The sequence below is a fragment of the Chrysemys picta genome, chromosome 17, assembly GCF_011386835.1.
Source record: "Chrysemys picta bellii isolate R12L10 chromosome 17, ASM1138683v2, whole genome shotgun sequence".
Lineage (NCBI taxonomy): Eukaryota > Metazoa > Chordata > Testudines > Emydidae > Chrysemys > Chrysemys picta.
Genome location: NC_088807.1, coordinates 3,645,815 through 3,669,705, shown reverse-complemented (window position 1 = coordinate 3,669,705; position 23,891 = coordinate 3,645,815). Strand labels below are relative to the sequence as shown.

The following is a 23,891-nucleotide window of genomic DNA, read 5'->3' as shown; positions in this document are numbered from 1 at the left end:
CGTTTGAACGGAGTTTTTTGCATTGCATTTCCTACCTTTTTTGTTTGTGAAAGGTAAAAATAAGGTGGCTTGTGCACCCTTTGCAGGACTTGCGGTCTCAACCTTCACTCTTAAGTAACAGGCTTTTTGCACCTTGGGCTACAGAACTAGCTTTTAGGGTGGCCAGGTGCCTGGTTTTCGACCGGAAAGTCTGGTCGAAAAGGGGACCTGACCGTGTTCGGTCAGATCTACTGACTGGACACACAATGTCAGGTTACTGCAGGTGGGGAAGGCACCAAGTCATCACCTGTGACAGCCCCTACTCAGCCAGGGCTGCCTCTTACCTGCTTCAAGTGGCTGCAGCTCCCACCCCGGCTCTGCAGGCGGGTGGGGGAGTGGGAGGGGAAAAGCAGCAAGTGACAAAGGGGAAGGGGGAAGAGGAGTGGACAGGGGTGGGGCCTCGGGGGGAAGAGGCGGGATAGTGGTGGGGTCTCAGGGGGAGGAGGCGGGGCAGGACAGTGTCCTGTTTTTAAATATTACCAAGTTGGCAACCTTATGCTGGCTCCGTGGGTGGTTGGGAGAGGCCAAAGTGAGGGGCTGGGCGTGGGGTGGGAATACAGGGGGAAGTCAGCCCACCTCTCCCCACCCCTTATTCCCCCACCATTGCTCTGCCGATTCCCGTGCAATCCCAGCACAGCGGCTGCTGCTGCTGCTTTGGTGTTGTCAGCCCGGCTTCAGAACGTTCCTGGTCCGTTGTTAATTTGTCAAGTATTATTTTGTTGGGGTGGGGGGGGCCTTAGTGGTGAAAGCCCTGAACTAGGACTCAGGCGACCCGAGTTCAAATCCCAGTTCTGCGACTGGCATGTCAGCACTGCCCCCACCCCGTGCCTCAGTTTCCCCCCTCTGATAATGCCTCCTTTGCAAAGTGGTTGGAGACCTACGGCTTCGGATAGGCTGCCACCACTTCCCTTAGCAATGCAAGTGATGGAAGAGAAAGGGGGATTTGTGATGGCTTCAGCTAAACTTGAACGGAAGTGGCTGCAACAAAGAAAAGGCACTTTCCTGGCCCAAGGGTTTTCTCCCTGCCTCATTTCATAGGCCTGCTGCAAGCGATGAGGGCTTAGGGTCCCAGGCCTCCTTTTTGATGGAAAGAATTCGGCAACTTAAATACAGGGGTCCCCGGTTATTCTAGGGGGAGCTGGCAAAGAGTCACATAATGAAGGTAAGATTGTCCATCATTTCCACCTGGGCAAACTGGTGCGAAATGGTCCCCCTCGGATGACAGCGGTGGGAACGTGTTACTCTCAGGGCCGGATTCCCAGCCGATGCCCGTCCGTCTGCAGTTCAGTGCGGGAGCTGAGTTGCTGTGGCGATCGGGGAGAGGGTCAAAAGACAGACAGCTCCTGCAGCGGATGGCGAGGAAGCTACTGCAGGAGGATGGGGACGCGGCGGAAGGATGGGTGGATCGTCGCGTGTGGGCGACGGGTTCTGTGCGGGACTTGTGGGGAGTGTCTCCCTCGCGCTGCTGCCTGGCTGGTTCGGTGGGGGAGAGCGCCCCCATACTGAGCCCCCCTGCTCCCTGCAGCATAGCGCCCCCTAGTGCCACGCTGAGGCATTGGGGGCAGACCTCCCTACCAGGGGAGAGCGCCCCCACCCTGTTCCCTGGGCATACTGCTGGTTCCTTAGCCAGGGCCGTGCGATCCAGGCTTCGGAGCCAGCCGGCCTCCCTTCCCCCAGTGCGGCCACCTGGGTGGCTGGCTGCGGGGGCGGCGTTATTAGCAGGCTGTGCACGGCGCGGGGGGGCTGCTGCTCCGGCAGCTGGCGGCTCTGTTTGTCGACAAGCAATCTCACTTTTATCAAGCGCTGATTTCGAGTCAAAGCATGTCAGGCAGAGCCGGGTCCCGCTGCGCTATTCCCAACACGGCTGTGTGTCCCGTCCCCCCCACCCGCTCGGAAACAGCGGGGAAAGGAAGAGGGGGCAGCCCATGTGGGGGGGGAGAGCAGGGCTCAAGGGGTCATCACCCAGGGCTGGGATCTCACCCACTGGGCCCGGCTTGTTCTTCGATGCTGGTGGCTCTGGGCCTCCCATCCCAGCAGGAGGAGAGAGCCCCTGTCCCGGAGGAATGGGGGGCCTCAAAACGGTGCCGGGGGGAGGGGCAGGATAGTGACTAGGGAGATGGGGGTGGAGGCAAAGTGGTTGGGGGTGGAAGAGAGGGATGGGATGGAAGGGAAGGGAAGGGAGGTTGGGACGAGGATGGGGAAGGAGGGGAGGGAAAGGAGAGAAGTGGTGACGAGGGCTGGGGTGTGTGCCGGGGGGGGGGATCTGGGCCTGCGGGGGGGGGGGGGAGGATTGTGCTCGGCAGCCTGGCACCCGGCCTGTTTCGTGGGGTTGCTGAGCCCCTCTTCCTGGTGGCAGGGGAGCGGGGACCCCCGCGGGCAGTGCCCCGCTCTCAGAACTGGGGCTGGGCGAGGGCGACCCAGTCGAACAGGGATCCTGGTGGCTCCGGTCAGTGAATGTCTGGTTGGCAGTGCCATGCAGCGGGGCTGGCAGGCTCCCTATTAGTCTCTGCGCAGCTCCCTGAAGCAGCCGGCACGTCCCCCCTCCGGATCCTACGCGTAGGGGCAGCCAGGGGGCTCCGCACGCTGCTCCCGCACCAAGCGCCGCCTCTGCAGCTCCCATTGGCCGGGAACCGTGGCCAATGAGAGCTGTGGGGGCGGCACCTGTGGACGGGGCAGCTCGCAGAGCCGCCTGGCCGCGCCTCCGCATAGGAACCGGAGGGGGGGGATGTGCCGGCTGTTTCTGGGAGCTGTTTGAGGTAAGCGCTGCCCAGAGCCTGTACCCTGAGACCCCCATGCGCTCGCATCCCCCTGCCCCATCCCTGAACCCCCTCCCACCCTCCGAACCCCTCAGTCCCATCCCAGAGCCCCTCCTGTACCCCAAAATCTCTCATCCCAGTGCCCACACCCCCAGCCTGAGCCCTCACTTCCCCCTGTGCCCCAACCCCCTGCCCCAGCCCTGAGCCCCCTCCCACCCTCTGAACCCCTCAGTCCCAGCTCTGAATTTGATATCAGGCCAGTGCGGCATAGCCCCGGGTGTCAGGGAGCCCCTGGGGGACCCAGGGCAGGGCAGGCTGGATGCCAGGGAGCTCACAGGGTCGGTCCTGATCCTGTCGCTTTTGGTTCATCTCAAGCCCTTCCTAGCCCCTGTGCCCCTTCCCTTCCAGCCTGAACCCGCTGGGTAACGGCTCCGTCCCTCCCAGTGCCGCCGCCTCGCACCAGAGGTGGGCGCTGTCTTCCCCGGGCCAGTCACGCTTTGCTCTCTCCCCACTGAAATCGGCTGCTCCTGCCCTCCCAGTCTGACGGGCAGGGGGTGAACTCCCTTCGCCGGGGCCAGGGGGTGAACTCCCTTCGCCGGGGCCAGGCTCCCAGCCGGGTCCCCGAATGTAGCCACCTCCTTCCCCTTCTGGCCTGCGGTCTTCCCCCAGCCACCCCCGCAACCACAGCCGCCCCCTTCTCCCCAGGCCCACTCTCCATCCATCGAGAGAGGGGCTCGGGGTGGGGGGTTAACCCGTGACATCCCAGTGCTGACCCCAGGCGGGATCGGGGGGGCAGGGCTCTGACACCCCTCCCTGGCCGGTTGGCGGTCAGAGGCTTTGGCCTAAAAGGGCCTTGCTGGGAATGAGGCAGATCAGGAGCGTCTCATGCCAGCGAGAGCGAGCGAATCGGTGACAACAGGAGGGAAAAAAACCAACCCATTTGATCCCCCTCTCTGCCAGCCCCCCCCCTTCGCCCTCCCACGATCGCGTCGCCTTATCGCCGAAATTGAATAAAAGGTGCATTAGCCGCATCGGCTTGACCGAGGGCCCTGGAGCCGGCGGCTCTGGCGGGAAGGGAGACGGGAAACTAAATAAGGATTAGGATATTAAATCCACCTCCCAGCCCAGCAGATAAGGGTTGTAATATTCCTCCCTCCCCGCCCAGCCCAGGCAGCTGGAAGGTCCCAGCGAAGGGAGTTCAGACAGTTTTTTTTGGGGGGGGGAGTAGATTTTGGCCCTGTGCCCAGGGCCTTGTTCTCTGGCAGCTGCTGGGTTCAGCCGTCCTGCTAAGCCAGGCCAGACCCCGGCTAGAGAGCGGCTGGGACACGTGTTGCGGGGAAGGCTGGGGGGCTTGGTAGGCGGTGCTGTTCCCGGCGCTAGGGGGCGCTGTGTCTCGGAGTGGGGCCGGGGCTCAGCCAGGGGTACTCTCCCCTGGCATTCAGTGCTGGCCCCAATACCCCAGTGTGGCACTAGGGGGCACTGTGCTGTGGGGAGAGGGGCCGGGCTCAGCAGGGGGCGCTCTCCTCTCCCAGTCAGTGCAGCCCCCAATGCCCCAGAAGGGCACTAGGGGGGCGCTGTTACCACAATTTGCCCACCCGAGTCTCCCCAGTACCTAGTCAACAGGGCATGGGGTTGTTTTTCAGGCCCTGTTCTGGAATGGGGTTGGGGAGGGGGGTGAATTTGCCTGTTAAATATAGCTGCTATGCCCCCCGACCCAGGAGTGGTCCGGCTCCCCGGAAGGGGGGGTACTCCCTAGGGAAACTGATGCCGTGCGTGCTCTGCCCAAGGGGCACGGCCCCACACAGAGAGGGGAAGTGACTTGCTTGTGTTTGCACATAGCGGGAGAGGTTGGAATAGCTCCCACAAGGACAAACTCTCAACTCCCCCCTCTCCAACCACCAGCCCCCCCCTCTCCTGCCAGAACTTGGAATAGGACCCAGGAGTCCTGGCTTGCAGCCCCACCTTTCTCTAACCACCAGACCCCCTTCCCCTCCCAGAGCTGGGAACAGAACCCAGGAGTCCTGGCTCCCAGCCCCCCTGCTCTAACCACCAGACTCCACTCCCCTCCCAGAGCTGGGAACAGAACCCAGGAGTCCTGGCTCCCAGCCCCCCGGGCTCTAACCACACTCACGTCAACAGTCTCCTCCTGTCCTCTGTTCTCCAACGCTCCTTTTCTGTCTTTGCCTCAGGTTAGAGCAGGTGAGGTGGGAGCTCCCTGCCTTTGCAGGCTGGCTCCCCCTCCCCTCGCCCTTGTTCCCAGAGCCTTTGAAACAAAGCTCGCCCGGTCCGAGGGGGGTTGTCCTGTCCCCGGGCTCTCGGCGGGTCCCCGTGCTCACTAGATGCCCCTTGCTGGGACGGGCAGTGCTGCAGGCTCCAGCAAGCTCTTTTAGGTGCTTCAAACGCGCCTGCTGCCAGCGCCCGCTGTGCTAAGCCAGGCAGGATCTCCATCGCTGCGCCATGGCACTGCCAGCCGGGGGCTGTGACGTGACGGTGGAGCATGGCTCAGCTGCTGCCGCTGTGGGAATCTTCTCTGGCATGTGCCAGCAGCGGCTTTCAAAGCACCTCACAGAGAGAGCATGTGAGCAACCCAAGCTTTGGCTGCCCTCTCCCAGCGGGGAAAGCCCACCCGCCTGCCCGCCCTTCCCTGCCATGTCTCCTGCCCCACGTGAGCCAAAGGGCCCTGTCACCTGGCCCCCTTGTGCCATCGTTGGCACGGGTACGAGGTGGGCGTGAGACGCTTCTGGATGGTCCCAATTCACACAGGGTGTGCAAGGGGGAGGAAGGTCTGGGGGAAAAGGTCTAAGATGCCCACCAGAGGTCAAAGCATCGGGGGCAGGGGGAATCCCAGATTCTCAGCAGGGTCAATCAGGGAATCACCCAAGATGGTCAAAGCTGGCCCCACGGAGTTTCATTTCTCAGACCTTAAGCAGTTCAACTGGGTGTTAACTCTGAAACCTAGTGATGTTCACTAGAACCTTATGAACCATTTCAGCACTGAGCCTTTTAGTGAGAACATCCAACTGATGTGCCTATCTTAAACCTCTTCCCCATATGCTGAGAGCTCCCCCCCACACACACACACTCCCCGAAACCCCTGCACTGCCCTTCGGCTTCATCTGGAGTGGGCAAAACTGAACATTTCGGGTATTGTCAAATCACCGGGATATTGTACTGAGCTAAAGAATGCTGGGTTAGCCCACTGACGAGGACAGTGAGTTCACGGCAACACTGCTTTGATTAATTTCCTTGAAACTGCAACTTTCTGGTGATGAATGGATGGATAAATAGGTAGATAGATATTCTGATTCTATGGTTCCTAGGTGCTACATAATACAAATAGCCAGCTAGCTATAATAAAGCAAGAGAAAGATTTGCTAGGGGAGTACAGAAGGGAATAGATAGACTAAAAGAGAGTTTGTGAAGTACGGTGGAAGGATGAACGGAGAGATGGTTAAATCCTGTGTATGTATGGATGGATAAAGAGATGGACAGATACTATAAATAAATGGATAGGAAGAGAGAGAGGTAAATGTGCATGAATGGAAGGTCGAGGAGAAGGATAGAGTGGTTGATGAATGGATGGCTAGATAGACCCAGGGAAGAGATGGATGAATGGAGAGAGAGATGGATGAATGGATGGAAGGATGGAGGGATAGATCAAGATGGTTAAGTATTGAGGATGGATGGAAGGAAGGGTGGTAAAGAGATGGACTGATGCGTGTACGGGTAGGTAGAGCAATGGATAACTAGTGGACAGGGCGAGTGAGGGATATGGCCAGATTTGGGGTGCGAGTGTGGCCTGAGATGGGCCTGGATTGCACAGAGCAAGCCCAGGGCAGCTGTGCTGTGCTTGTGAGGGCATCACAGGGCCTGGCTGGCGTTGCAAGGCCTGGGGTGGACCTGGCATGGGTGTTGGACAGAGATGGATGGAAAGATGGAGAGATACCAGGGACGGAAGGTGACATAGAAAGATAGAGAGATGAACGGATGGATGGATAGGTTGAGAGGTGGATAAATATTGTGGATGGAGAGAATGGTGGGTAGGAGGAGAGAGAGGTAGGAGGAGAGGATGGATGGATGGAGAGATACTGGGGAGGGGGGGATGGAAGGGTGGATATAAGGATAAAGAGATGGATGGATGGCTAGCTAGAGCAATAGATAACTATTGTGGCTGGTTGGAGGGAGATGGATGGACAGACAGAAGGATGGAGAGATACTGGGGATGGGTGGATCCCCTGGCTGGATGCATAGAAGGAGAGATTCGAGGACAGACAATGTCTACAAGCACTGGAAGGGTGAAAATGACACAACCACCGTCATGAGCCTTCCAGTGCGCAGTGTTCCAACCATCACTGCTTGGGCTAAGGGAGGGACTCCTCCAGCCACCTGCGGCAGTAGGCTCTTATCCGCTGCAGACACGCAACACCCTCTGAAGAATGGGCTCCACAAACACCAGGTGGGGAAGGAGCTCTCGAGACTGTGACGATGGGGTATGAGCGGGCCCAGGGAAACGTGGGTTTATTCTTGCTGTTGCTTGTCGTCCGTGTCACGGTAGCATCTAGGGGCCTGAGCCCAGGATCAGGGCCTGTTGTTCAAGGCTCTGTCCTAACTCACAGCTGAGGGGTTGGCATGATTCCTCCTGATGGGAGGGGGGGTACGGGGAAAGCATGGTGGGTCTCTGGAGCTGACCCCGAAGATGGGCAGAATGAGATCTCCTAGGGACCAAAAGGGACAGGGTCAGAAGGGGCCCAGCAGGCCTTGAGATCAGGTTAGCACCCAGGTGCCCCAGTCATGGCCCAGGCTCCCATTGTGCCAGGTGCTGTATATTTTCTTTTGCTATTAGGTGTATTACGGTAGTGCTGAGGCACCCGAGTCATGGCCCGGGCCCCCACAGCGCTAGGTGCTGTACATGTTTATGGCTATTAGGTGTATTACGGTAGTGCCGAGGTGTGGCACTGGGTGCTGTGAGCCACTATGCTGTGGGGCGGGGTGGGCCACCTCGCCCTCAGGCCTCCCCCCCACCTCTGCATGCCCCTCGCCCCTGGGCTTGGGGAGGGTGATGATGGGGGCAGGCGGGATGGCTGCTGACATCTCTCTCGCTCTCTCCCCAGGCAGTGGCGGCGGAGACCTGCATGCCCGGCGGTAGGCGGGATGAATTCCTGAGGAGAGGTAATTGTCAACGTGCCATGTGCTGGGTGGGGGCAGGGCGAGGGGCGGGGGCATGGCCAGATTTGGGGTGTGAGCGTGGCCTGAGATGGGCCTGGGTGTTGCAGGGCCTGGCACAGGCCTGGAGCAGGTGTGGCCCGGGCCAGGCAGAAGGAGCGTTCGGCGCAATGAGCAGCGAGGAGAAGCGCCGAGCGAGCGCAGACCCACCGCCGTGCCGAGAAGGCAGGTTAAGAGTCAGCAGTGGGCCCTTGTTGCCAAGACGGCCAACGGCATATTGGGCTGTATTAGTAGGAGCATTGCCAGCCGATCGAGGGAAGTGATTATTCCCCTCTATTCGGCACTGGTGAGGCCACACCTGGAGTATTGCGTCCAGTTTTGGTCCCCCCACTACAGAAAGGAGAGAGTCCAGCGGAGGGCAACGAAAATGATGAGGGGGCTGGAACACATGACTTACGAGGAGAGGCTGAGGGAACTGGGATTGTTTAGTCTGCAGAAGAGAAGAGTGAGGGGGGATTGGATAGCAGCCTTCAACTACCTGAAGGGGGGGTTCCAAAGAGGATGGAGCTCGGCTGTTCTCAGTGGTGGCAGATGACAGAACAAGGAGTAATGGTCTCAAGTTGCAGTGGGGGAGGTCTAGGTTGGATATTAGGAAACACTATTTCACTAGGAGGGTGGTGAAGCACTGGAATGGGTTCCCTAGGGAGGTGGTGGAATCTCCTTTCTTCAAGGTTTTTAACCTCTTGACAAAGCCCTGGCTGGGGTGATTTAGTTGGGGATTGGTCCTGCTTTGAGCAGGGGGTTGGACTAGATACCTCCTGAGGTCTCTTCCAACCCTGATATTCTATGATTCTAAAGTTGAACGCTGGGCACATCCTGATGAACCTGTATAGGGCACGACGGCGCTGGGAGCCGCCCAGACGCCTCTCTGAGAAATGTGCTGCATCACTGCTAGGCTAGACTCTGGGGTGACCCACTGGCAAGTGGGTGTGATATTTGCACAGAAGAGGGTCAGGGACGGCCCTCCCTTGGAAGCATTAACTCAAGCCATAGCCATTCGTGCTGTTAGCCCCGGAGGACCCCAGTTCGGTCCTTGGGATGCCAGCCACGGAGGTGGGCATCTCGCCAATCCTTTACAACATTATCCTTATTGATTATTGGAATCCGAAGATTCTATGTTTGACTCCTGGCTGTCTCGCCAAATCTGTTACCCAGGGTTTTTAGAACCCCGAGCAGTGGTTCCTTAATTGTTTTGTTTGAGGCGGCATTAGGAATAAATTAATGGGAACGCGGAACTTTTGGCTGATGAGAGACTAAGCCTGCTTTGATTTAAAATTATAATTCATTAGATTTAAGCACATATAGACACAAGCAATAGGTTTAGAATATTTAAATAATTCCTTAGCATTTGAGATGGTATCGCGGAATTAATTGCAGGTTTGCAACGTTCAGTTGCAGGCACGGACTAGGACTCTATTGTGCCCGGAGCTGTACCTTTTTATTACTATTAGGTGTATTACGGTAATACCTAGGCACTCCGGTTATGGACCCGGCCTCCATGGCGCTACACGCTGTACATTGTTGTTGCTATTAGTTGTATTATGGTTGCACCTAGGAGCCCCAGGCGTGCACCAAATCCTCATGGTGCGAGGAGCTGTACATTTTTGTTGCTATTAGTTGTATTATGGTTGCACCTAGGAACCCCAGGCGTGCACCAAATCCTCATGGTGCCAGGAGCTGTACATTTTTGTTGCTATTAGGTGTATTACAGTAGTACAGTAGCCCCACTGCTGGGCCAGGGCGCCTGGTGCTGTACAGACAGAGAACACAAAGCCGGTCCCTGCCCCAGAGAGCTGCCCATCTAAACAGATGAGACAGCCCAAGGGTCGTGTCTTGGGACGGAGGAGGGTGGCAGGCTTGTTGTGAGAACCCTCTGCCCCCTGGCTGATCAGTGCCATGTTAACCAGCCTGATGGCCCGTGGAAGGGGTCTGCGGAAGGAAACGCCGACAGGAAATGAAGCAATGGCAGAGAGAAGGCACCAAGGGTAACCCACTTCCCAGGCCCTAGAACAGCTGGCTGGTGGCTGCCTGTGTGGCTCTGTCCCGGCTGACTCCTCCCCAGGTAGATTAGTTAAACCGTATTACCCCCCTGTGTGGACGCTCTGATTCAGAATTATAGGGGCCTTAATTCTGTTTAGCTTTATTCAATTCCAAAGCCGCTCCTCGGGAAGGAGCCTTTTGTGCCATCATGGAGAATCCCCCTCCCCCCCCCGACTGATGTCTGCGGTATAGGTGCTATGACACGCAGTCTGCTTCCATCCATCAGGGGACAGCGCCCACTCCCTCCTCTGCCTCGTTACTCCGCTCGTTGGTATTTTACGGGATTGCATTATCGTGCTTACAGGATTAGTGCCAGTGCCGCTGCAAGGAACAGCCAGCTCACACTTCCAGCTCGTTAGGCCTTACGAGAAATTAATTGTCCTATCTCCGGGGCTCAGGGCTGCAGAAAGCTGTACGGGCTGAGGAGGGGGCGCACCGTGGTAAAGAGCCGCGAACCCCACTCTATCTATGGAAGGGTCGGGAAGCCAGGCTGGGTAGAGCAGGGGGTGCTGGGAGTCAGGACACCTGGGTTCTGTTCCTAAATATAGCCCCTGAGAACAGCAGGTGGGGAGGACAGTGCTTCTGTCCCAGCTCCTCCATAAACAGAGGTGTCAGTGCAGCAGGCTCTGAACGTGGGCCGGCTAAGATGTGTGTCTAAAGAAGCACCCCTGGGCGCAGCGTGGCGGCTGTGTCCCTGCTGTGCCATCCACCGGATAGCCGAGCGGCAGCTGGCAGGGTACAGCTTCCCCAGTCTGGGAAGTGTCTGCGGGGCTAGAAGAGGACCTGGATGGACCCCAGTAGAGGCACTGCCCCTCAGCACTGCCAGACCCGGGGCGGGGTTATGCCAGCAGAAAGGCATGGATAGCTCTTGTTTGACACTCAGACCTCAGACACTCAGACCTCCCCGCCAGAATACAAGTCCTGCCAGCACTGCATTTGTAACCCCCCCCGCCACAATAGCAGCCAGCAGTGCTCTCTTCAACTCGTACCCCCCCACCACAATAAAAGCCCCATTAATGCTCTTTCTGTACCTACCCCCCCACACACACACCCATAATGGGGCAGGGTGCTGGGGTAGCCAGCCAGGAACAATCAGCCCGGCCTGTGCCATAATTTGCTGCCTGCCAGGACTAATTGGGATTTCAGCCAGCCTGAGAAATGCCTGGGAACTACGGGGAGTAAGTGGCGCTGGTCTGGGGGAAGGGCTCCTGGGAGTCAGGGCCCCGGCGTGGCCAGGCTGAATGGGAGCCCCTCGGCGCGTGGGAGGTGGGTAAAGAGGAATCTGACGAGCGACTGTTTGTTTGCCTGGCCTGTTGCCCTGGGAAGGGATTACACACCGAGAGTGACCTGGGGAAGACCAAACACCAGGTGGAGGGGAAACTGAGGCAGGGCATGCCTGCACCGCCAGGCTTGGCCAGCAGTGGGTGCGCCATGGTAGCTGAGCCTGTGACCCCCCCGCCATAGTAAAAGCCCCAGCAATGCCCTCTGTAGCTCCTATCTTCCCCCCATGATAAGGTGCTGGGAGGGGGCACTCGGGTTAGCGGGGGGAGGGTCTGGCTCCCAGCTGTGGGGAGGGGCTGTGGCTGACCAGCTGTGCTTCGCAGGGCAGTGACTGTAGCCTGTTCCCCCGCCCTCCATTTCTCTCTCTTTCACTCCATTTCTCTCTCTTCCCCTCCATTTCTCTCTCGCTCGGTGTAATTGATTCTCTTCTCCTTGGGGAGAGCAAGAGAGATAAAGGCTCAGAGCCGGCCGCTGACTTCGATCCACATCTGCCTGGCAACAGCAGAGGTTGTTTTTGTCCGCACACAGGAGCGGTGTTCTAGGGTTTAGATCGCGGGCTGGCTGGGAGCCAGGACTCCTGGGTTCTATCCCCAGCTCGGGGAGGGGAGTGGGGTCTAGTGGTTAGATCCGAGGGCTGGGAGCTAGGACGCCTGGGTTCTATCTCCGGTTCTGAGCAGGGAGGAGGGGGTTCTGGTGGGTTGGGGGCTGGGAGTCAGGACTCCTGGGTTCTATCCCTGGCTTTGGGAGGGGCGTGGGGTCTGGTGGGTTAGAGCTCGGAGGGCTGGGAGCCAGGACTCCTGGGTTCTATCCCTGGCTCTGGGAGGGGAGTGGGGTCTGGTGAGTTAGAGCTTGGAGGGCTGGGAGCCAGGACTCCTGGGTTCTGTCCCTGGGTCTGGGAGGGGAGTGGTGTGTAGAGGTTTGAGCCAAGCCAACTGGCTGTCAGGACTCCTGGGTTGCATTCTGGTCTTTCGTGAAACTGTTCCACATTAAGCAGCTGCTTACGAGCTTTCCTGGAGCTGGGTTGGGCAGCTGCATGTGAGCGGCAGGATGGCGCCGAGCTTAGGGCGCTAGCATCTCGGCTCTCCCACAGATGCGCCTCCTTGAGCAGCTGCTCTGTGCCTCAGTTTCCCCATCAGTACAGTAGGGATCCTGTGGGGGTGGGGTAGTGTGAATAAATACACTGCAGCCTGGGAGGTGCTCAGATACTGCAATGATGAGGAGCAGAGGCTCTCACTCACGCCCGGGGACGGCAGCTCCCCAGAGGGGGTTAAAAACGTGAGGTGGGGGGATTGTAGGGTATAAGGAGCCATAACGACTCAGGACCCTCCCTCCGTTGCATGGTGCTTTCTTCCCCCCGCCCCTCGAATTGCCAGTGAAACAAGATCATAGTAGAGCCAACTGGGGCTAGGAATTTGCCCCCCAGATCTCAAATCGCAGCCGTTTGGAGCGGGATGGTCCATGCAGGGCTGAGGGTGAAACTTTCCCCATCACCTGTGTTGGATGATGATTGACTGTAGCACCTAGAAACCCCGGCTGTGGGCGGGGGTGGTGGGGTCCCCCGTCGGGCCGGACGCTGTGTCGGACCTCGGCTGAGGACCTGTCGGGCTGGCTTCTGCAGAGACCCCTGCCGCCAAAGAGCTCACGGCTTTGACAACTAAAGACTGAGAGGGGAAACTGAGGCAGAGAGCAGCGTCATGACCTGCCCAAGCTCACCCAGCAGAGAAGTGACAGAGACAGTGATTTAGTCTGGGGATTGGTCCTGCTTTGAGCAGGGGGTTGGACTAGATACCTCCTGAGGTCCCTTCCAAGTTCCAACCCTGATATTCTCTGAGTCTATGACTGGAACCCAGGTGTACTGAGCTCTTCTGCACTGGGTCACAATTTCTCGCAAGTGTTACCTTATTTCACAGCAGCTGCGTGGCCCAGTGGGAAGGGCACCGGACAGGCACGCAGGACGCCTGGGTTCTAGCGCTGGCTCTGCTGCTGACTGGCTGCTCGCAACTCTTTCTGTGCCTCAGTTTCCCCAACATGCAAAATGGAGATGCTGGTGGCAATCTCCTTGGTCAAGCAGTTGAGAGCCTATGGTTTGCAGTGGGGCTCCCCTTAGTTTGTTGGGGGTGGCTTTGGGAGTTCGTAGCTACCCCATGCACCAGGCTCGGTGCTGGCAAAGACACCCCCTGTCCCCCAAGGGGTGCGTCTCCAAGGAAAGGCTGGTAACATGATGGGGCTTGCCTGGCAGGGGCCTCCCCATGCCGGGGATCTGCAGCTGGGTAGCTGAGATCTCCCTGGCCAGGAGTGTGGGGAGCGGGCCCCTCGGAGACACAGCCAACCAGGTCTGAGAGTCAGGTGCCCCTTTACCCGGCCATGGTGCCATCTGGCCGGGAGGCGCGCTGTGGGGTGGGGGCATGGGAACGGGGGTGCTCGGGGACAGCGGGGCCGGGCTGAGGACCTAGAGGGACGGATGGAGCGACAGGGTGGAGGGGACAGGCTTGAGCCAGTGGAAATGACCAGAGATTCTGTGATGAGTTTCCAGGCCTCTGCCTTGTGGAGTGTGTGGTCAGTGCGGGGCCGAGGGTGACCTCTGCTCGCAGCCATCTCACCAGCCTCTGTGGGGTAATAGTGCCTGGAGGGTGGGGGCCCCCAGCTACTCCAGTCCTGGCCTTTCCCAGCAGAGCGCGCTGTGGGGAGCGGGGCGGGGCACTGGCTGTGGGGGGAGCTCTCGGCTGCTCCAGCCCCGGCCTCGCCCAGCAGGGGGCGCTGTGGGGACTGGGGCGGGGCACTGGCTGTGGGGGAGCTCCCAGCTGCTCCAGACCCGGCCTCGCCCAGCAGGGGGCGCTGTGGGGAGCGGGGCAGAAGCACTGGCTGTGGGGGGAACAGTCCCAGCCTCTACCAAGAGGGGGCGCTGACTCTGATCCAGTCCAGGGCGGGGGACTGGCTGGCTCAGGGAATGGAACATGGGTCCTTTCCCCTCCAGAAGACGCCGGCTCTGAGCCTGGGCGGCCGATGGGGGCCAGGGCCGTGGTGGAGTCGGCTCCGTCTCCTGGGCCCAGTCAGGGCCGTCACACTCGGCTGCTCCGGATAAAAGTCACATCGCAGCTGTCAGCTGCGATCCCATCACCAGCCTGCCTGCCGGGGTGCAGGATGACAGCGCAGCGCAGGGCCGTGACTAGACGCTTCGGGGTGGGGAATACAGGTGGGTCAAAGCCGCCCTCCCCCCCATGGAGACAGGATGAGGGGCTAGCCAGGTGCCTGAGGGCGGCTGCTTCTCATTGCCCAGAGGGTTTGCATCAGCCCCTGATGCTCCTACAGGGCACCTGAAAGTCACTGGAGAGAGATTGTGTGGGTGTATTGGGATATGTGCCTAGCCCGTGTTTTGGGGGGTCTCCCAGGGTGAGGCTGTGTGCCTGGCTCCACAAGAAGGCTAAGAACCCCACAGTAGCAGATGGGGGACAATCTGTCCCCCACATTCGGGCTCGTGCTGGTCTCTATTAGCCAGAGACTGGTGTAAGTTGCTGTTCTAACCCTGGCAATTTTTCACCCCCGAGCCATGCACAATCCCTCTCTGAATCCTGACCTGCGTGGGATTCATGTGGCTGTGAGTTCCACAGGCCAATGGCGTGGCGTGTGGAAAGGGACTGGCTTTGAATGTGTCCTCTTTCTGCCCAACATCCCTTCGCCCTTGGGTGACGAGACGGGGTGAGCCAAAGCTCCTGACCGCCCTTTTCCCTCCCCTCCTCGTGGTTTTGTAGCCTGTCCCTTCTTATCCGTCATGTGGGAGGCGGCTCCTGCCTCAGACGGAGTTGATATCTACTTCAGAGAAATGTGAGCAGCGGTGTGACAGGGGGGCTGTACTTGTCCAGAGAGCCAACAGTCCTTCCCCACCCCTGATAGCCTTGTGAAAAATAGGGGAAACTGAGGCACACATAGGCTTTATAAAAATATGACAGAAAATTCCCACTTTGTCACAGTCCATTGCCCCAGAATCGGGGGGGGGGGGCACTCTCTGAAGCGGCTTGGTGGGAGGAATCAAGTCACACTTATGGCTGAAGAGCATAGTGGGGAAACTGAGGCACTGTGTCTGGGCCACAAGGAAACTGGTATTTAAGGATCTGAAGGTTTCCCAGTTGTTCCTGTTTGAGGGTTTTCTGAAAGGGTGGGGGGGGGATTTTCTTTTTTTTAAAATATTTCTTCACCTCTGATCGTGGGCTGGTCTCAGGGTAATTCTATTATTAGGTAGATGACGGTGGTGCGTAGAGGGCCTGACCAAGACTGGAGGGGTCCCTGTTTGTTCTGGGCACGGGGGGGGGGGGGGCGGAGGGGGGGGTTGCATTTGTACACAAAGATCAGTAAATGTCTGTGTCAACGGTGAATTGGGGGGAACACGGAACCTGAAAGGTACAACCCACAGGCCGTGATTAGAAATGGAATTTCGCCCGCTGTACAGAATGATTGATGCCCCGGGACAGGGTATCAGGGTATCACAACAGGCTTTCCTGACTTTCAAATCTATGAAAAAGGGAGGGATGGGAGGGGCTGATTTTAAAAAACAATGTTATACTTGGGGGGGAGGCAGTGACTCGAAAATGTTTCCTTTTTTTTCTTCCTGTTTTTGAAGATAGAAATTTTCCCAAAATGATTTTTTTCATCAAATGATGGGATATTCCCCCCCTCCCACCAGTAAAAAAAAAAGTTTCTTTGTTTCTTTTTTTGTTTTTTTGGAAAATGACAAACCATGCAAAATTAAACCAACAAACAAAAATCCCAGCAAACCACAAACAACTGTCCAATAAAACAAAACAAAAAACAAACTTCCGGGTGGGGGGAGGGGAAATGAGGAGGGTTTTGGGGGGGGCTGGAAAATCCCAAGCAAATCGAGTGTGAGGAAGCGACCCAGGGGGTGTTGACCGTCTTGTCACCGCTCACGATTTTATCCCAAGCCTGGCAATGTCTGGTGTTTTTCCTTCAATCACCAGCTCCCGGAGCCACGAGATCCTGTAAGGATTTAAGCTTTTCTTTACAAATAAGCTAGTGGTGGCCGAGAAAAACTTGGCAACGGGACCCCTAATGTCTCAAAAACCAGGAGGCGACTGAAAAACAGAATCTGCTGTGAAGCTTAGCTTAGTGTAAACCCTCATGATTTTCAAGCAAGATCTCACGATTTTTCTAGAGGCGGGACTCATGATTTTCCACCCCTGGTGATGCTGGGATGGGGCCAGCCACAAAAAGATCCAGGCTGGGTTCATTGGGCCCCACTTTTTTTTAAAACACGATGCCCCCAGAGGGGTCCGTCGGTCACAGGAATCGAACTGCAGGTCTCACAGCTCTGGGGGGCACTTGGACGGGACCTCTGCCAGCTGAGTTTTAGAATCCGGGGTGGAGCACAAGGGCTGTTTTATACAAAGATCCTTTGCTTGGCAGTGAGATGCAGCTGTCTCTGGGGTGGGACACGTAGGCTGTTTATACATCCAGCGCTGAGACGCAGCTCCCTCTAGGGAATGGGATGCAGCCGTCTGAAAACTCAGACTGGCTAGTAGCGGGGGACAGGGCTTGGGAAGCAATTTGCCGCTGTAGGTTTGTCACCACTGATTTTTGTGCCTCTCGCCCGCAGAGCCCGGGCAGGGAGGAAGCGAGGGCCAGTACCATGGAAAAACTCCTCCTGCCCCTTTTGATGCTCGGCACCATGGCGAAAGGTCAGCACTGCCCCGGCCGCTGCATCTGTCAGAACATCTCGCCCACCCTGACCATGCTGTGCGCCAAGACGGGGCTGCTCTTCGTGCCGCCGTCCATCGACCGGCGCACGGTGGAGCTGCGGCTGACGGACAACTTCATCACCATCATCCGGCGCAAGGACTTCTCCAACATGACCAACCTGGTGCACCTGACCCTCTCCCGGAACACCATCAGCCAGGTGATGCCCTTCGCTTTTGCCGACCTGCGCGCCTTGCGCGCCTTGCACATGAACAGCAACCGGTTGGCCTCCCTCCGCAACGAACACTTCAAAGGCCTGGGCAACCTCCGGCACCTCATCCTGGGCAACAACCAGATCAGCAACATCCAGCCGGCCTCCTTCGACGAGTTCCTGGCCACCGTGGAGGACCTGGATTTGTCCTACAACAACCTGGAGACGCTGCCGTGGGAGGCCATCGGGCAGATGGTCAGTCTGAACACCCTGACCCTAGATCACAACCTCATCGACCATATCGCCGAGGGCACCTTCTCCCAGCTCCACAAGCTGGTGCGTTTGGACATGACCTCCAACCGGTTGCAGAAGCTGCCCCCAGACAACCTCTTCCTCCGGGCTCAGGTGCTCGCTAACGTCCGGGGCTCCCACCCGTCCACCTTGACCATCAGCTTCGGAGGCAACCCCTTGCATTGCAACTGCGAGCTTCTCTGGCTCCGGCGTCTGACGCGGGAGGACGACCTGGAGACCTGCGCCTCTCCCGAGCACCTGATGGATAAGTACTTCTGGTCCATCTCCGAGGAGGAGTTCATCTGTGAGCCGCCCCTCATCACGCGCCAGTACTCCACCAAGGCCTTTATCATGGAGGGCCAGGGAGTCAGCCTCAAGTGCAAGGCGGTGGGAGACCCCGACCCCTCCATCCACTGGATCGCCCCCGACGGCAAGCTGATCCACAACACCACGCGCGCCACGGTCTACGACAACGGCACGCTGGAGGTGCACATCACCACGCTCAAGGACAACGGGGTCTTCACCTGCATCGCCTCCAACGCCGCTGGCGAGGCCACCGCCCCCGTGGAGGTCTGCATCGTGCCGCTGCCGCTGCTGGTCAACAACACGGGCCACATGAAGGAGCCCGACCCCGGCTCGTCCGACATCACCACCTCCGCCAAGTCGGGCGCCAACGACACCAAGAACCACCTGGAGAAGAAGATTGTGGCGGCCGAGCTGACCTCCACCTCGGTGGTGATCCACTGGCCCTCGGAGCGGCACATTCCCGGCATCCGCATGTACCAGATTCAATATAACAGCTCCCTGGACGACTCGCTGGTGTACAGGTGAGGGCTGGGCTGGCGGATGGGGTCCATGGGTCATCAGCAGGGCTGGAACCAGGGGCATTAGAAGCAGGTGCTAAAGAAGAGCTACTGGTGGCAGTAGTAGGTTGTTATCTTCTTAATACCACCCCCAGCTTGTATGCGCCACTGAACGAGCAGGTGATGCACCGGGTGTAACTGGCCTCTCTTGTCCACGGGTAGCCCCACTGACCTCAGTGCACCTGAGGCAGAGGAAGGATAGGAGAGTGGCCGGATACGGACAGACTCTACTCACTACCTCCCAGCCCGCGCTGCCCTGTGGCGCCACCAGGGGGTCTCTCTCAGTTCTGCCCTTGGGGAAATGCCGTGGAAATCAGGGGAAATCACTGGCTGGAAATTTCCGTGGGCAGGGGATGGGGGGAGGGAGCGGTGGCTCACCCCAATGCCAGGGCGAACCCGCGCCAGGAGCAGCAATGCTGCGGGGAGGGTGGGGGCAGCGCAAAAGGTTGAGCTCCAGTTACCTGGCTCCATATAATTAGATTTCCCAGAGCAACAGGTTCAAATCCCACCACCGCTGGCTCAATTTCCACAGCTTACAAGGTGCTAAAGGTCTGGCCCAGCTTTGCTTCAGATCCAAACCCCTCTGCCCAAGATTCCCCCTTCCTTGTGCCCCAGTTGGCTGTCGCCCTCCACCCCAGAGGTGGCTGCATTCCAGTGGCGCGCTCTTGGCTAGCGTTGAGGTGAACGGCACCCGAACTCTTTGGTTATCACCAGTAGTGAGCCCGGCCTCGCGGCTGGAATCCGTTTCAGGGGATGGAGGGGTTTCCAGTCCAGCGAGCTGCAGTATCTGGGCCCTGTGACTCCACTCCTGGGTGGGATTAGCAACGGCTGGGTGAGCAGGGTGTGGGAGCGTGGGAAGGGGAGCCATAGGGCAGGGAGTCGATGGAGGGGAATTACAAAGGGTTAATGGTTCCCTCTGCATCCTTTGAAAACAGGGGCAGTAGTGTGTGTGTGTGTGTGTGTGTGTGTGTGTGTGTGTTATAAGCCATTACCCTGTGTGTGTGTGAGCTCCCCAGTGTGCGTGTGCATGCGTGTGAGCCACAACTGTGCGCACATGTGCTGTGACACTCTTGTGTGTGTGACATTACTCTTTGTGCGTAGGTAAGTGGAGGAGTTGCTCCCCCTGCTGCTCAGATGCAGCCACCTCTGGGGTGGGGCGTCACAGCTGTTTATACAGGAAGCGCTCCCCCAGTGCTGAGGTGCAGCCACCTCTGGGGTGGAGCAGTGAGACGCAGCTGTCTTTAGGGTGAGGCGTGGGGGCTGTCACGGACCAGAAGTAGAGCTGTTCAAATAACTGATTGTTTGGTTCGCTGGCAGTTTTAAAAACAATTGGTAGGGGGGGAGGAAAAATTGATTCCGGACCAACTGAAATTAAAATGTGTTTTGAATTTTTCAGCAAACCAAAAAAATCATGTCCGGTCAAAGAAATCCGTTTCTTTCACATGCGAGGGATTTTTATTGTATGTTCTAAATTTGACGGAAATTTCCAAGCGAAAGGTCAAAAAAGAAAAGAAAATTACGACACCTTCAGAATTATTATTACTACTTGGCTGATTTTCATGACACAAACAGGTCGACGAAACTGGCTCAGATCTAGCACTTCTCTGAACCTGTTTTTTTTATTGCTATTAGGTGTATTACAGTAGCCCAGCGGGTCCCAGCCCATAACTAGGCCTCCCATTGTGCCAGGCGCTGTACATTTTATCGCTATTAGGTGTATTATGGTAGCACCTAGGAGCCCTAGTTGTGGGCCAGGACCCTATTGTGCTAGGTGCTGTACATTTTATTGCTATTAGGTGTATTACGGTAGCACTTAGGCACTCTAGTTATGGGGTTGGATTCTTGGGATCCTACTGTAATACACCTAATAGCAATAGTATGTACATTACGGCAGCCCGGAAGGCCCTGCCCCATAAATAGAGTGCCTAGGTGCTACCGTAACACCCCTAATAGCGATAAAATGTACAGCGCCTAGCACAATGGGGTCTTGGCCCATAACTAGGGGTCCTGTTGTGCCAGGAGCTGTACATTTTGTCACTGTTAGGAGTGTTACGGTAGCACCTGGGGCCCTTAGTTCTGGGCCAGGACCCCGCGGCGCGAGGTGTTGTTTGAACACAGAGCAGGAAGATGGTCCCTACCCCAGAGAGATTTATGGGGTTAGGGTTACATCCCTAGGCTGTGCCAGGGGGCTGTGGCCTGGGCTACGGGGCAAGGGGCTGTCCCAGCCATTAACCAGTGTCTTCCCTCTCCCCCACAAGGATGATCCCTCCGTCCAGCAGGGCCTTCCTGGTGAACGACCTGGCAGCGGGGCGGGCCTACGACCTGTGCGTGCTGGCCGTCTACGACGACGGGGTGACGGCACTGACGGCCACCCGGGTGGTGGGCTGCGTCCAGTTCACCACGGAGGGCGAGACCGCCCAGTGCCACGCCCTGCACACCCAGTTCCTGGGCGGCACCATGATCATCATCATCGGCGGGATCATCGTCGCCTCCGTCCTGGTCTTCATCATCATCCTTATGATCCGCTACAAGGTCCACAGCGGGCACGAGGGGCCCAAGAAAGCCAAGGTCAGCAACGTCTACTCCCAGACCAACGGCGGGCAGCCCCCGGCCTCCAAGCCCACCGAGGACAAATACGAGACCTTCCAGGAGGCAGGGCCCACGGAGGCGGGACCTACGGAGGCAGAGCCCAAGAAGGACACACCCGCTGCCCCCGAACCGGACAAGAGAGACCCCAAGCCGGGTGCAGACCTCCAGACTGTGGCCCTGCTGTCCTCGGAGGAGGGCCAGCCCGAGGGCAGCGTGACCGGCTCCTTGGGTCTCCTCCGGGAGAGCGGGCCGGGTGGCCAGCACCGGGCCACGCTGGGCAGCGTGGGCCTCTTTCCCCGGGAGCTTTCGAGGACTCACCACCACCGTCACTCCTTCGACGGGGACTATGCTCTGTTTCAGAGCCACAGCTACCCGCGCCGGGCACGGACAAAACGGCACATGTCCACGTCCCAGCTGAACGCGGAGGACTGCCCGCTGAGCCAACGCCGGGTCATCTTCAGCAGCACCGAGTGGATGCTGGAGAGCACCGTCTGAGACGGGTCCCGGGGGGGGGAGCTGCGGGGGTGTCAATTTCGTCGGGCCCGCGGGGCGCACGCCCGGTTCCCCGGGGGCGTGGAGGGGACGGTTCCGGTTTCACCCACCCGCCCCGGACGGGGGTCCTGCGCCGATCCCGCCGACGCCGGCTCTGGTGCCTTAAGGAGCGGAGACGGAGGACAGAAATGAAAAACCCCATGCGACGGACGGAGCAAAGGCAAGCAAGGAGGGGACTGCCCGGCTGCAGGGAGAGGAAAGGGCGTGGGGGGGCTACGGGATGAGTTTCGAGAGACCCCCTCCACCCCGTCTGCGCCGGGCGGCGCGGGAAGGATAGAGCAGGACTAGCAAAGACACATGCACAGATGACACGAAATTACAAAGATCCTTTTACCTTGAGTAAATCTTTATGCATTAATAACTGTCCGGGACGGGGGACGGAGCAGAGTTTAGTTCCAAAATAAACCTATTTCCCCCTGCCCCCCCCCCAAGTGTTTCTGGGAAGGGGGCGACAGGCGCCCGCTCCCTGACACAGACTGTGGGGGGCCTATTTATTGTATCTGGCTGGTCTAGATCATTTTCTGTGTTCGGTGTATTCAGTATCGAAAAAGTCATCGCCCCTTTTCCCTGTTATTCCAAACTGTACCCCACTCTAGCAAACTCCCCCCTATGCCCTGTGCCCTCCTGCTCTTCATCCACCCCATTCCCCCATCATCCCTCCACTATCTGTCCAAACCCCAGAGCCATCCCCCAGCCCCCCAGCAGTACCCCATCCTCCCCCCACAACCTCCACAGCTGTACCCCATTCCTCTCCATCCACCTCAGCACCCCAGAAGTACCCCATTCCCCATCCATCCCCCAGCCCCCCAGCAATTACCCCATTCACCCACCATCCCCCCACAATCTGCCCAACCCCCAGAGCCATCTCCCATCCCCCACCATCCCTTCCAGACCCCCAGCGGTACCCCATTCCCCATCTTTCCCCCACAACCTCCACAGCTGTACCCCATTCCTCTCCATCCACCCCAGCCTCCCCGCAGTACCCCCTTCCCCCACCATTCCCCCCACAATCTGCCCAACCCCCAGAGCCATCTCCCAGCCCCCCAGAAGTATCCCATTCCCCATCCTTCCCCCACAACCTGCACAGCTGTACCTCATTCCTCTCCATCCACCCAGCCCCCCAGCAGTACCCCATTCCTCCACTATCCCCCCACAATCTGCCCAACCCCCAGAGCCATCTCCCATCCCCCACCATCCCTCCCAGCCCCCCAGCAATACCCCATTCCCCATCTTTCCCCCACAACCTCCACAGCTGTACCCCATTCCTCTCCATCCACCCCCGGCTCCCCGCAGTACCCCCTTCCCCCACCGTCCCCCCACAATCTGCCCAACCCCCAGAGCCATCCCCCAACCCCCACCATCCCTCCCAGCCCCCCAGAAGTATCCCATTCCCCATCCTTCCCCCACAACCTGCACAGCTGTACCCCTTTCCTCTCCATCTACCCAACGCCTCCACTGTACCCCATTTCCCGTCATCCTTCCCCATCATGACTTTTTAAAAGGAAAACGCTGTTTGAGTGTCGAACACAAGTTTTTACATTAAAAACCTGTGCCCTCTGCCCCCCCGACCGAACCTCCTTATTTTCTCATCCCCCCCGATCCCTCTCCACCCCCACTGTCCCCTTTTGGGGCACAGCCCCCCCTTTTCAGGAGGTGATTAAAACCTTTTATGTGTGAACTGCAGCAGGGTCCGGCCTGTGTCTGTCGTGTCGGGGGTGGGGACTGGGGGGCAGGCGCAGAGAGCGAGGTGGGGGAGGGGATGGGGGTGGTGCCCAGATGTGGCGAGGGGGGGCACAGATGGCAGAGGGGGGGTGCCAGGGAACAGGAGTCTGAGGGCAAATCCAGCAGTGGTGTGGGGGTGACAAGCGACCAGCTGGGATCCAGGCAGGTTGGGGCAGGGGGCAACCTGGGTGCTGGGGGGCTACGGGTAGGCACGGAGGCTGGGGATATGGGACTATATGCAAATCATACTAATTAACAAGCCCAAGAGCCGAGCAAAGCGGGGAGGGGGGAGCCAGTTCTTCTAGACCCTGTCGGCTACATCCTTTGCGCCCATCTCCCGACCCACCGGCTCCGCTCCCGTCCTGCCCGGCTGGCGGAGACAGGATGAGCCCACAACGGCACACCCATGAACATGGAATTAGTAGCCAGAAGGGCCCCCCACCATAGCCAGTGCCCCCTGCCCCACTCCTCACAGTGCCCCCTGCTGGGACAGGCCAGAACTGGTGTAGCTGGGAGCCCCCCCACAGCCAGCTCCTGCCCCACTCCCCACAGCGCCCCCTGCTGAGACAGGCCAAAACTGGTGTAGCTGGGAGCCCCCCCATAGCCAGATCCTGCCCCACTCCCCACAGCGCCCCC

At 58.4% G+C, this 23,891-nt stretch overlaps 1 protein-coding gene across 5 annotated transcripts in view; it reads left to right on the top strand.

The window, feature by feature from the left end:
* Positions 1–23,216, top strand: part of LOC101943385 (leucine-rich repeat and fibronectin type III domain-containing protein 1) — a 51,195-nt gene extending 27,979 nt beyond the window's left edge. For 3 of the 5 annotated variants that reach the window (XM_005293173.5, XM_065570871.1, XM_065570870.1), the window contains exons 2-4: positions 7,907–7,964; positions 16,948–18,356; positions 20,651–23,216. In XM_005293173.5, coding sequence (XP_005293230.1) covers positions 16,981–18,356; positions 20,651–21,476 — 2,202 coding nt within the window. In that variant the 5' untranslated portion in view covers positions 7,907–7,964; positions 16,948–16,980 and the 3' untranslated portion in view covers positions 21,477–23,216. The remainder of the gene's footprint in view (positions 1–7,906; positions 7,965–16,947; positions 18,357–20,650) is intronic. The other 2 variants (XM_042844907.2, XM_005293174.5) reach the window with 2 other exon arrangements.
* The last annotated feature ends 675 nt before the right edge of the window (positions 23,217–23,891 follow it).